The 13,736-nt window shown below is 42.4% G+C and overlaps 1 protein-coding gene across 1 annotated transcript; it reads left to right on the forward strand.

Annotated features, from left to right (window-relative positions):
* Positions 1-3,196: 3,196 nt before the first annotated feature.
* On the forward strand, positions 3,197-6,847 carry LOC143279977 (uncharacterized). The gene is made up of 2 exons (XM_076584374.1): positions 3,197-3,326; positions 3,658-6,847. The coding sequence occupies exons 1-2, from the start codon at positions 3,268-3,270 to the stop codon at positions 4,634-4,636; spliced, it is 1,038 nt and encodes a 345-aa protein (XP_076440489.1). The 5' UTR covers positions 3,197-3,267; the 3' UTR covers positions 4,637-6,847.
* The last annotated feature ends 6,889 nt before the right edge of the window (positions 6,848-13,736 follow it).

Genomic DNA, 13,736 nt, shown 5'->3' on the forward strand with positions numbered 1-13,736 from the left:
ACCTTCTCAGCAGAGAAGCAGCAGCAAGAATGGGTCTGGTCAGGAGGATTGAAGCCATAGAAATGTCTTTCGGCGAGGTCGACTACAAACCCGCCCAGTGCCCTCCAGTGAAGATAGTCCTGAAAGAAGGATCAGAGGCTTACAGCGTTCACTCAGCAAGAAGAATCCCGATACCCCTGTTAGACAAAGTCAAGGAAGAGCTCACCAAGATGCAGAAGACAGAGATCATAGAAGAAGTAACAGAGCCGACAGACTGTGTTCACCCATAGTACCAGTTAAGAAGAAGTCAGGATCAGTGAGAATCTGCACAGACTACAAACATCTGAATGCAGCAGTCAAGTGAGAACGCTACACACTGCCAATTTTGGAAGATATCCTGCACAAGCTGTCCAGGTCTGCGATCTACAGCAAGTTTGATGCTACATCCGACCCAGAGTCAGCAAAGCTCACCACCTCCATTTCCCCATATGGAAGATTCTACTACAAGTGATTGCCATTTGGCATAATGTCAGCACCAGAGATCTTCCAAAGAACCATGGAGAACATACTCAGGGAAGAGTCCAATGTAATATGTTTCTTTGATGACATACTTATCAACAGTGAGAACGAGAAAGCCCACGAGCATCACCTTGACAACGTGACGAGGAAACTGGCAAGTGTCAGCCTGAAGCTGAATCGCGAGAAGTGCGAATTCAGGAAGCATGAGATCTTGGGTCATCGAATCAGCAAGAACGGCATTTCACCAGATCCAGCAAAAGTGGAAGCCATCATGATCATGTCAGATCCAACCAAAGTGCCTGAGTTGAGGAGGATGCTTGGCATGATTAACTTCCTTGGCCGCTACTTGCCCAACCTGTCAACTGTGCTCCAGCCAGTGACACAATTTTTGGAGAAGGATCGTGCGTGGTCGTGGGGTCCGGCACAGATCAAGGCTATGACCACTGTGAAGAAGATGCTTACCTCGACACCAGCGCTAGCATTCTATGATCGGAGGAAGCCAACCATAGTGAGTGCAGATGCGAGCAATTATGGGATCAGAGGTGTGTTGCTGCAGGAACACCCCGCAGGTATCAAAGCTGTCGCATACTGTTCAGGACTCTGACTCCCACTGAATGCAGATATGCCCAGATTGACAAAGAGACACTGGCAGCAGTCTGGTCATGTGAGAAGTTCAACAGATACCTGGTAGGCCTGGAAAATGTGAGGCTTCAGACAGATCACAAGCCCCTCATGCCCATCATCAGCTACGCCCATACGATGTCAGAGAATGCTGATGCGTCTCATGAGATTCAGCATCAGAGCCGAGTATGTGCCCGGGAAGAAGCTCATTGTAGCAGATGCTCTATCCCGCAGCCCTCAATCCACCACTGGAAAACAAGAAGAGGCCACCGCGCTGATTGAAGATGTGGAAGCCTACCTTGACAGTGTGGACATTTCCTGGTCTTGCGCAGCATCAGACAAATGCATGCAAGAAATCGCAGAGGAATCAAGAAAAAACAGATTGATCCAAGAAGCACTTCGTTACACACGCAAAGGATGGCCACAATACGTCACCGACGTTGAGGATGGATCGCATGACTACTATGCAGTTCACAGCGAACTCAGCGAGCATCAGGGTCTTCTCACTCAAAGAAACCGCATCGTTGTTCCAGCTCAGCTACACGACGACATCCTACGCAGAATCCATGAAGGCCATCAAGGGATCACAAAGTGCAGAAAGAGGGCGAAGGCAGCAGTCTGGTGGCCCGGAATTGGCGCCAGAATCAAGAAGATGGTGGAAGAATGCAAGCATTTCAGGAGAAGAGGCCCAAAGAGCCATTGATTACAACAGAGCTACCCCAGCAAACATTCCAGAAGTGTGGCGCAGATATATGCGAATTCAAGGGACAGTCATACCTCGTCGTTGTGGATTACTACTCTCGCTACTTAGAGCTGGCTCACCTGAAGAAGATCACCACAACAAAAGTCATCAAGAACATGAAAGACATTTTCGCACGTCAGGGTATCCCCGAAATACTCGTCACAGATAATGGCAAGCAGTTCACGTCAAAAGAGTTCCAGATTTTCGCAACAGAGTGGGGATTTAAACACGTCACAACAAGTCCACATTACCCACAGGCGAACGGTGAAGCCGAGTGAGCCATACAGACAGCAAAGAAGATACTGTCGCAAGACAGTCCAGCTCTCGCGATTCTCATCTACAGAGACACGCCAGTTGAAGCTACAGGCTACAGCCCAGCACAGCTTGTATCAGGAAGAAGTCTGAGAACCACACTCCCAACACTGTCTGAAAACCTCGAGCCCAGAGTCTGTGAGAAATCAGCAGTAGCAGCCAGTGATGCAAAGACAAAGAAGAAGAACAGACAGACATTCGACAAGCATCACGGAGTACGGCCTCTAGATATACTTCATCCAGGTGACATCGTGATGCAGAAGCCCGACGGTGAGAAGAGTTGGAGAAGCCCTGCAGTGGTGCAGCAGCAAGTCGCGCCAAGATCATACGTGTTGGAAACGCCACAAGGCAAGTTCCGACGCATAAGGCGTCATCTCAGGCGTTCACGTGATCTACAGCCTGAGCAGTCCCGCGTCCAGGGCCAGTGTCCAGTGACAACGCCAGCAGCAGTGGTGCCAGCCCAGATGCAGGAGGGTCCACCAGCAGTTCACCTCTACGGGGCGCCATCAACAGTGGTCCGACACCGGTGACAACACGTAGCGGCAGAGTCATCACCATGCCAGCCAGCTACAGAGAGATTGAAGTCATCACCCAGGCAGGGAAGTGAACTTTATTTCGTTGAGCCATTCAAGCAAGTTTGAATTGTGATTAATGAACTTTTAAGTTAGAGAAAAGCAAAGATTGCTTTATCTCCCTCCTTCAGTTATTTGTGGACTCCAAAGAATAATTTGCAAGCCACTTCGGCTGATTTGTCAATCTCAAAGGAAGGGAGATGACTATCTTTCTATCTATCTATCTGCATATGTGGAGGGGGTAGAGACGGTTAAGGCCTGGATGCATGGGACGTCAGACAGAGGGTTCACAATATCAGTCTTTCTTACTTTCTGTATATCTGGGTATACATCTATCTGCAGATGCGTAGGGGGTATAGACGGTTAAGGCCTGAATGCGTGGGACGTGGGACAGAGGGTTGACAATATCCGCTGGAAAAGTTGTCGTTGCCATTAAAGATAGTGATGATAACGATTTTCCTATCCTGTTGCAGAATCTGACCAACAGCTTGACTTTATTTTCAGACAGACAGGCTGGCTGGCATGGCGAAAGCAAAACGCCTGAACCGCAATTTCTGTGACATGGTGGAGAAGGCCAACTGGTCAGTGGACATTTAAAGCAGTGGCTGTGTTTGTTTGCCTTTGTCAGCAGAAGTGTTTGTTTGTTGTTTTAAATCTTCCTTTGGTGCGCTTGTATGTGTTATGTGCTATACGGCTTTACCAAATTCTAAGAAGCCATCATTATTTTCTAAAAGCACTGTAGATACAATACTGAGGTGGTTTTTTTTTTTTTTTACATCATACCGCACCACGTGTCATCGTATATTATCCATGTGGTATCGAATAGCATCGTATTGTTGTGCATTCCAGAATGTTGTATTACTGCTTCGCATTCTACAGTGTTGTATCTTTCTGTATTGTGTTGTCATACAGGCAGCAGGAAAAGAAAATCGGAGGCCTGGCGAGTGATTCCTCTTTTGTCTCCATCATGGAGATTCCGCTGAAAGACCTGGGAAGCGCTGGGGACCGGGATCCAACAAGGTCTCAGGACTACAGTGCCCAAGCCTCCACTGACTCTTCCCCCCATGCAAGGAGGAAACAGGAGGGGCAGGAAAAGAAAGAGCGACACAGTCGGTGCATGCTAGTTGTTGGGAAAGGTCAAAGTTATCAGCCAAACGGTCGTTCCGGCTCTCGCGGTGGTGTGGATGCTTGCCAAGGATCTTCCACGCAGTCGCCCACACACGACAGTTTTACTACCAGCATTGTTTCTCCGACATTTTTAACTCTTCATCCGCCTCTTCTTTCTTCTTCATCCTCTACCTTGGGGTCGTCAGTTTACCATGGTGCTCTTGCGAAGAAACGGGGAGAGAGTGGAGGTTCACCTCCATCCCCTTCACGTCCCCTTTCCCACTTCAGTCTGCCTACGTATGCTACTCCCATTGAAGAGCGCATGTCTGAGCCTCTGCCCAACGGCTCTCTGGTGCGTTCTAGGTCATACAGTGAGCGTAGTCATCTGCGCTGTGACCTTGACTGTCAGTCACATCGCAAGGCTGCTGACAGTCTTGCCAGCCACCAACGGGAGAATCGTGGCGAGTTAAAAAATATGTGTAGCATTTTTTCTGACAACCATGGGGATCTGGCGGTCTTTCTCAGCAGAAAGGTGTGGGAGGCCAAGGACAACCATGCCACCAGAGTTCTGCTGCAAAAGACACGCTCTTATCAGGACCATCTGTGTTTCACGGACACATGGCAACAGGGTCTGCTGGAAGCAGAAAGGATGACAAAGGAGGAATTGCTTGTCCTCTGGAGAAATTCAGAGTTGGAACTCAACAGAAAGTTGTTCGAGGCTCTGAAGGAGAAAACCAGATTAGAAAAGAAACTTGCTGTCATGAAAGACCAGCCACCAACATGAGAAGCAACACAAAAACTGTTTTCCTTTGAGCAGCATACATAACCTCTGCCACATTGTTGCAAAATCAGGCAAGTTCTCAGGAACAATGCATCAGTCAGTTAGGCGAGTGAGGGATGGTTTCATGCATGGAACCTTACAAAGGGACATCAAAATTGATTCAACCATAAACTTAGTCTTCCTGTCAGAGGACAGACTGCTGCAATGCAAATTTGGTCTATTCCGAGATGTTCAACTGTGGTCTGAATCAGGCACCGAATGTTTGGCAGACATCAAGGACGATTATGAGGAACCAGTGCAACCAGTTTACGACTTCAGCTGCCGTACGCAAGGCATGCCAAACTGCACCAGACTGTTGACGAACCCTTGAAAACACACTGCACCGCACGATGGTGTACAATAGTGAACACATGCTCACACAATATGTGTTAGAACAGTGAGCAGATGTTTTTCTTCCACCAGTCTGCAGAGGTCTGAATAGTGTGTGTGTGTTGCGACTCATTTTGAAGAAACGAAAGAAATACCATGTCACACCTATGGGTCAGTGTGCAAAGTTTGAAACTGAAATGTCACACCTGCCTTGTAAGAAGTCCACTGCCTGCCTGGTTGTTTCCGTAATCAGTAATAGTAAGCAGTTCTTGCCAGCCGTCATTTTCATGGCACACTTCCTATTTCCACGCCCTCACTCTGCTGATAAGAACAAGAACCCATCGCGAACTCTCTTATCACCAAGTAGAAAGCTCCTCAAAACTCCAAACAGAAAATCCGTTGACCAGTGTGCTTCAGCATCAGTACCCCGACCGTTTGTAATTCCCTGACTGCCACACTGTGGATACAACAATAGCTCATTTTAAACAGAATCTTAATACATCTTCTTCCAGTAAGCTTTTGTGTAAATATTCATTAGGTGTATTTTTTCTTTCTCTGCCAATTCTTTGATAGTTCTAGGTGGCGTGCTTGTGTGTCTTCATTGTTTCATCCTTTTGACGTCTTCCATCAGTGTCATTTTCGACGGACTGGTGTTACACTGATATCAGTTTCCGGCTTGAATTGTCTTGCGCAAGACATGCCACATTGCAGCAGACGCTCGGTGGACCCATGCAAAAGCAATGCACACCACAGTGTTTGAATAGTAAACACATAATTTTCTTCCTGGAACCTAATCTTTTTTCGTTTAAAAAAATCTTTTTAGTGTATTGTGTGTGACTGGGTTAAAGAGTTTGGGGTGTATTTTAAATGTTGTGACATGTATTTTATATATTATGATAAAAGACTGGAAGTAGGTTTAAGTTTTGTTGTTTGTTTTTAAGTATTGAAACATTGATTTAAGTATTATTGTATGGTGATTTAAGTATTATTGTATGGTATGTGCATTATTCTGGTATTGTGATGTTTGATGCGCATGATGAGTGGTGTGTAGTATGAGATATGTGTGTGTGTGTGTGTGTGTATGTGAACAAAAATTAGTGCTTGGGTGTTTGGTTGTCTGTCTATTCAAGTTAATTCATGTATGTTTTTTTTTCATTTTAGTGTTTAAATGCGGGTTTTTTCTGTCCGATTCTAATTTGTACAGCTCTGTTGAACATGCTTTACATGCAAAATGCTTTATGAATTATCATTATTATTATTATTATTATAATTACCATGTGCGTTTGTGTGTGTGTGTGTATGTGAACAAAAATTAGTGCTTGGGTGTTTGGTTGTCTATCTATTCAAGTTAATGCATTTATGGGTTTTTTTTTTCATTTTAGTGTTTAAATGCATCTTTTTTCTGTTCGATTCTAATTTGTACAGCTCTGTTGAACATGCTTTACATGCAAAATGCTTTATGAATTATCATTATTATTATTATAATTACCATGTACGTGTGTGTGTGTGTGTGTGGTGTGTGTGTGTGTGTGTGAGCGCAATAAGTTTCTCCTGAAATGATTGAGCTCTATAAATGCCTTTGTTAATTTATTTCTTAAATCATCACTAAACATCAAATGGTGACTAAAGCAGTTAAAAGTTTAAATTTCTTAAAAATTGTAAGTCACTCTCCTTGGGGACAAGACTCCAAAATTCTTTTACATTTAGCGACATCTCTCGTAAGATCAAGATTGACCTACGGTCAAGAAATTTTCTTTTCTGCCCCGCCGACGTTCCTAAAGAAGCTGCGAATAATTGACAGTAAAGCTGTGAAACTGGCTTTAGGGGTACCTGTGCATACTAAGACCTCAGAAGCCTATAAGCTTGCGGGTATTCTACCACTAGATGAAATCAGAAAATTAAGTTCTGCTAAATATATTGTGAGATGTACAGCAGTGGATGATTTTGAGGAATTAAATATTAGGTCTGATATTGATTTTCCAAAAAATGCACAAAATAATTCAAATCTACAAACCATTCGCACATATGTGTCAGATATTTTAAATTCTTCAGACATTGATTTGCATGATATGGCACCTCGTGTTCTGGTGCCACCTGTCCCTCCCTGGGAGTTAACAAAAGCAAACGTCAACATATGTGCTTCTGACACAACAAAAGGAGAATCTCCACATATAATAGCAGCATCTGTCAGAATTGAATTAGAAGAAAATTTTGATTATCATTTAAAAGTTTACACTGATGGCTCGGTCCTGGATGATAGCAGTGCAGGATCTGCTTTTGTCATTCCTGACCTAAAAACAGAAAAATCATATTATTTAGGTAAGGGACATTCAATTTTTACAGCTGAATTGGTGGCCATCCTTATGGCTTTAAATCATCTTGTTGATATACCAATCATAATAAGTAATATCCTATTTTGTGTTGATTCTCAATCTGTCTTAAAAGGTTTGCTCCTTTTTGAGAATAATCAAAGAGAAGATTTATTTTTTGAAATTAGGTATTTATTGCACTCCCTATTTGTGAAGGGTACAAATGTTGATTTTTGTTGGATACCATCCCACACTGGATTCCGTTATAACGACCAAGCAGATAGGGCAGCAAAAAGGGGAGCAAAAAATCATATAGATAGTATAAAAGTATATTGCCCATTGTCATACAAGGAAATAAGCAATATACTAGAAAGAGGCTTTTATAGGTGCTTGAATTCAAGTCTAAAACCTCGTCAGTTGACTCTCTCAGACTTTGGTCCGATTCGCAGACCAATTCTGAGCTTAGCTCTCAGACTATTATCAAATTCATTACGGACCAAGTATTGTTCTAATGTCAAGTGTATATGCTTTAATAACCTGACAATTGAGCATATAATTTTTCACTGTAGCTTGATGAAGCCTTTTGTACACGAAAGTGTGTCTTCACTAGTGACTGAGAACGTTGATGTTTTTGACTTTTTGCATTCATTATCAGTTGTTTCGCTTGTCAGTTTAACGACTTCTCTTTTACGAAGTCCTTTAAGTAATTTCCTGTAACTGTATTTAGAGGTGTTTTTTTTTGTTTGTTTGTTTGTTTTGTTTTTCTTTCAAATTTCACCCACATTTTTACCCTCATTTGCCCAGTTCCCCAAACCTTCCATTCATCCACATCTCCCACCCCTTCTAACCGATAATACTCAGATGTATTCATAAATACTTTTACAAAATGTCTTCAATCACCGATATGTGTGACGGGACATTAAACAAAAATTCCTTCCTTCATCACTAAACAGGCATGGCCCACAAAAACTGTATTTGCTTCACCGTTTTATCTGAACTGCGAACAAGACATTCAAAGTAAAGAAAATACAAAGGTTTCTTTCTCGTTCGTGAATTGTATGAAGACGGAGTAAGCATTACTTTATGGACCGATCAGCCTCAGAATCAGACAAACCATGATCTGGACTAATATCGTGGACAGGTGACGTTTAGATCTTAGCAGTTTTCACAAATATATAGAAGATCGCATGTTTGTCATAATGATAATAATCTTGCCAAATACAGCAGACTGAAGGACATGCCAGTCACATTCATGGCCTGTGGGGGTTAATTGAAGCACTTGTGACATAGGAGGCGATTTGTGTGTATGTTTTGAGAGCTAGTGTGTATGGAGGGTGGAGGTGAAAATTAATATGGTTGTGTGTGTGTGTGCACGCGTGCATACGTGTGTGTGTGTCATGGGAGCTGGTGTGTGTGTGGGAGTTTGGGGGTGCGTTTGTTTGTGTATATTGTAGGACCTGGTGTGTGTGTGTGTGTGTGTGCGTGCGTGCGTGCTTGCGCGCGCGTGCGTTTGCATGTATGTAGAGTGTAGGAGCTGGTACGTGTGTGTGTGTGTGTGTGTGTGTGTGTGTGTGTGTGTGTGTGTTCTGGGAGCTAGGTGCGAGTTTATGCATTTGCCATTATGTTTCGTAATATGTTTATGTCGTCTTAATGTGTGTGCGTGCGCGTGCGTGTGTACACGCTTCTGTAGGCATACATGCATGTGCGGATGTGCGTAAGTTCTCTGAACGTGGCCTATTTTTATTTGTACTATGTTTGAGTCAGTTTTCCTTCTGTGGTATTTTTCATTTCATGATATTTTGATGTGTTCAGTTATTTGTTTGTTTTGCATATTTATTCTAGTTAATTTTACGTTATTTTTTTTTATACATTCCAAGGGTAGGTTCTAAAGCCTTGCCTGACCAGCCCGTTGGCTTTATGGGCAGGTCTAGCATCTGCTCTTTTCTCTTTTTTTTCTTCTTTTTTTTCTTCTTCGGTGGCAATGTGGTGTGGCGTAGAAGAATCAGTCCGCAGGCTTTGACACTGAAACTAAAACCGATGATTCGTTTTCCACCATTCCCTTATGTTCTGAGAAAATACGCCTGTCCTCAATTCTATCAACATACTCTGCCTCAGCCATGGCAATGATCAAGCAATACACGTAAGAATTTACACGTCCTGGTCCGGGTAGATTTACTGTCTTCTTCGGTGATTAAAGTAATGTTTCTGGTGTAAAGAGGACTGTCTCGACCTTAATGTTATAAAAACAAAAGAAATGTTAGTATTTGTTTTTCGAAAATTCCCAGTGCTTGTCCCAAACATAGTGGCTGACTGAAACTGGTGAAAGAGTCATTGATTGCAAATAACAGAAAACTGTTTTTGACAAACTTTTCTTGATAAAAATATAGACAATGCTCACATGGAGTGGAATGATGGTCAAGAGGTAACGCGTCCGCATAGGAAGCGAGAGAATCTGAGCGCGCTGGTTCAAATAACGGCTCAGCCGCCAATATTTTCTCCCCCTCCACTAGAACGTGAGTGGTGGTATGGACGCTAATCATTCGGATGAGACGATAAACCGAGGTGTGCAGCATGCACTTAGCGCACGTAAAAGAACACACGGCAACAAAAGGGTTGTTCCTGACAAAATTCTGTAGAAAAATCCACTTTGATAGGAAAAACAAATAAAACTGCACGCAGGAAAAAAAAAAAAAAAATATGGGTGGCGCTGTAGTTTAGCGACGCGCTCTCCCTGGGGAGAGCAACCCGAATTTCACACAGAGAAATCTGTTGTGATAAAAAGAAATACAAATACAAATGAAATTACATTCAGTTTATTCTTTTTCCTTTTTGTTTGTTGTTATTGTTGTTTTCATGGAAATATAGCAATATCGGTATTAATTCAAAGATTCTCCAGTTCTCTCGCAGTTGTATTGAATTTTTGCTTATAGTTTCTATCATGTGCTGGTATGAAAGTTTGGGTGTGCAAAGTAAGCGAGCAATGATTGACATTGAGGATGTGTGCAGTACAGTTGTGGGAGTGAGGCAAGTCAGCATGCTTATGAAGCACGACAGGCCTGGAAAATGGTAGATAACCATTCTGCAATGTATGAAATTTTACTATTTGGCCGACTGTGAAACTCAATTCAAGAACCCAGGTTCATCATTTAAATTCTTGACACTACATGCGTGCAAGATAGCGTGCGTTCGAGTGAGAGAGAGAGAGAGAGAGAGAGAGAGAGAGAATGGGTGAATAGGTGCGAAAGTTTATAGCGATTATTGTTTCAGTTCTTGATTTTATCTTCTTCTTTTCTTCTTCTTTTTTTAATTATTTTTTTAATTTTTTTTAATTAAGTTTACATCATTGTGATTATATCTGTGTAATGAATGTTTGAATGTTGAAATATGTTTATTGATTCTTTCAGTCGTTATATTAATTTTTTTAAGATGTATTACCCACGATGTGTTGAAAGAATGTGTAAAACGATGTATGCAATGCATTTGCAATAATGTCTTCGTCATAATTCTATTTATTATCTGCTCTTAAAATAATATTTCCATAATGAGTATTTGTCTAGTGCGATACTGCACATGGTCAGTTTCTCTTTTATGATAATAAAAGTCATCTTCAAAGACACGACCAACATCAATTCGCAAATGAATCTTTTCGTGGCTGGTGCATGTTGGATATTTCTAGATTTCCATAACTCACCGAAGTATGTGACATGCAGTTTATGATTTTTAGGGTGTGTATTTGATTTTCTGCATGCATTTTCAGACGAGCACCCGCCAGTTTTTAAAGCGTTTCTATGTCGTCAGCTTGGCCAGTCCGACAACCCTGGCGGTCTCCGGAAACATGCCCCCTTGGGGGTTGGGAGGAGGGGGGGGGGGCGTCGGGGAGGGGGGGGGGGGCGTAGTTTTATCTCTGCGTACAGGTAGCAGCTGCTGTTGCTATCGATAGTATTACCGTTCGTCACACTTTCACGATATAGCAATGTAGAAATAGATCTAAGCCTTAAAACTGATGCAAGTCTACGTGCCTGGACCGCTGTGCATACCTGTTGATGGACCTGCTGAATGCGATCAAGGGCACCACGTATTGCCGGTGCCACATGTTGAAAGCTCCCCTTTTTTTCTGTTCAGAGCAAAGAGGAAGATCTTCCATTACGTTTCAAGGATCATACCGTTACTGTAACATTTGCGCTACTCTCCCTTTCTCCCTCCTTCTCTCTCCCTCTTTTCCACCCCCGTTTTGCTCCGTCGTTCTCTTGTGTGCTCAGTTCAATGCTGAACTGATGCACGTGAATCTCTCGGGATGTGTGTCTGGCATGTCCTTATTCCTTCTCATTCTGAACTCTTGAGATGAGTTCGAAAGGAGTATCGTTGGGAAGGAAGGATTTGTCTTCGCCTTTGGTGCCGAGCATTGGGAGGAGACAGGTCGACGAGCCAGCAAGCGAGCTGTTGGGTGCCCTCTTGGACAGGGGTTGTGGGGTTCAGTTCCTGTGTAACCCCCTTCTTCCTCTGTGTGGGTCTGTGTTCTGTGTTTTTCTCCTGGGCCAGTGGTATGCCAATTTCCTGGTGACAGATTTTTCCTGTGGGTTTTCCCCGTCTGCCATTACCCCAACGGAACTCCAGGATTCGTCTCCGCAGTGATCCTCGTTCCCCTTCTGCCCTCTCCATCCCAAATTCTCTCACGCCCACTTCTTTCCTTGACCTCCTTTCTCCAAACGTCCTCACCCGTTATCCCTCGTCCCATACTACCCTCTGTGATTGTGCAGGCATGTGTCATCAGTGGGCTTGTTGACACAGGTCTTCAACGGATGGGTTTGTGTAAAGTTCAAGCGAACTGGCATTGCACAGAACTGGTGCCGCGTTTACCAAAACCTACTGTGACTTAAACTTACGATGTTATTGTAAGACCAAAGAAGTGGTGTAATAGTTAAAGGGTTAATTTTGTGTTTGGACCTGTGTTTGAAATGAAACTGCAGAAAAGATCCGAGCTGAACTTTTCTGTGTCTCTGTGTTTGTGTCGTCGGGGTGATAGCTAGTCTGGGAAGGTGCGGGGGTACATGGGCAACCCCTTATGGGTTGTGACATCAACTACGTTGTAAAAATATTGTCAACTGTAGATTTATTGTCAATAGCAACAGATCGTTCTTAACGAAAACCTACTTGTGATTCATTAATTATATGGTTAACTCTGATCATGCATTTCGTCTTTTATTTTAGAACACCCGTAAATGTTTGGCTCAGAATGTTGAGCAAGTGATTTCCACGAAATTGTCTGGTATATCTGCATGACCTTTTTGAGTAATGGCACTTTTTTGACTCACTTGTGTAAACAATGTCAGTCTGTGTGTGTGTGTGTGTGTGTGTGTGTGTCGGTGTTAAACTTTAACATTGTCATTTTCTCTGGAAATATTTTGTCAGTTCATACCAAATTTGGCACAACAATGGCAAATGATCAGTTCTTTCCATACATTCTAATCATAATGATATTGCATCCCTGGGAAGGGCACAAAATAGATTTAAATATTTTCACACAAAAATTCCTGTTACATTTTTCTTTTTTATACACTAAACTTAGCATTTTTTGTGACATACTGACACAGTAAACAAAAGCAGTTCATTAATAATTTTGTTGCTGAAAGTGGAATTTCATTTGCTCAGTGTGGAAGTTAAATTTACACACACATCTCTCAATGTGCCTGCTAATGGGACATTATACTTATAGGCTGAAAACTAATTAGTAAGGGAGGTAATTTTCTTTCAACAGATCTCACTCATCCAAAGCATCACATTTTAAAACACGACTCAAGGCTTTTGTGTTTTATACTAAGTGGGAAGGTCTTACACTATTTACATTTGAGAATGATGCTAACTACAACATCGACGTGTTTACTGCATACGAATATGTTACAGATGTTACTACATTAACTAGAATAAATATAGGCTAACAGAAATTGTACTTGACAGACCCCACGCGAATCGACGGAGGCGGACGTCTTGGATCACAGTGTGCCGCATTGGGAGTGTGTCGATACTCCCCCGTGTGTGTGTGTGTGTGTGTGTGTGTGGTCGTTGTTGCTGCTGCAGTTGTTGTAATTTTCTTCTTCAGTTTAGCGTCTTTTAACCATTAGTGTTATTTGACAACATAGAGGAAAAAGACAGCTACTGGTGAGGGAAAAGTAACTGTTCACGCAGTGTGTGTGTGTGTTAGATAACTTATAATTGGTGAAATTTTGTGTAAAATATGAGATTGCAATATAACATCCTTAGAACGAAATACTAATGATAACAGTAAGCGAACTTGACTACTCAACAATTAAAGATTTGAATCGGTATGATTAAGCACTGATGAGCAATATCATGAAACTTGATGTGATTTGCAACATATAAACAGAGGAAAAGATATTAATTGATTTGTTTGATATATTTAAGGCATA

This window comes from Babylonia areolata, chromosome 3 (assembly GCF_041734735.1).
Source record: "Babylonia areolata isolate BAREFJ2019XMU chromosome 3, ASM4173473v1, whole genome shotgun sequence".
NCBI lineage: Eukaryota > Metazoa > Mollusca > Gastropoda > Neogastropoda > Buccinidae > Babylonia > Babylonia areolata.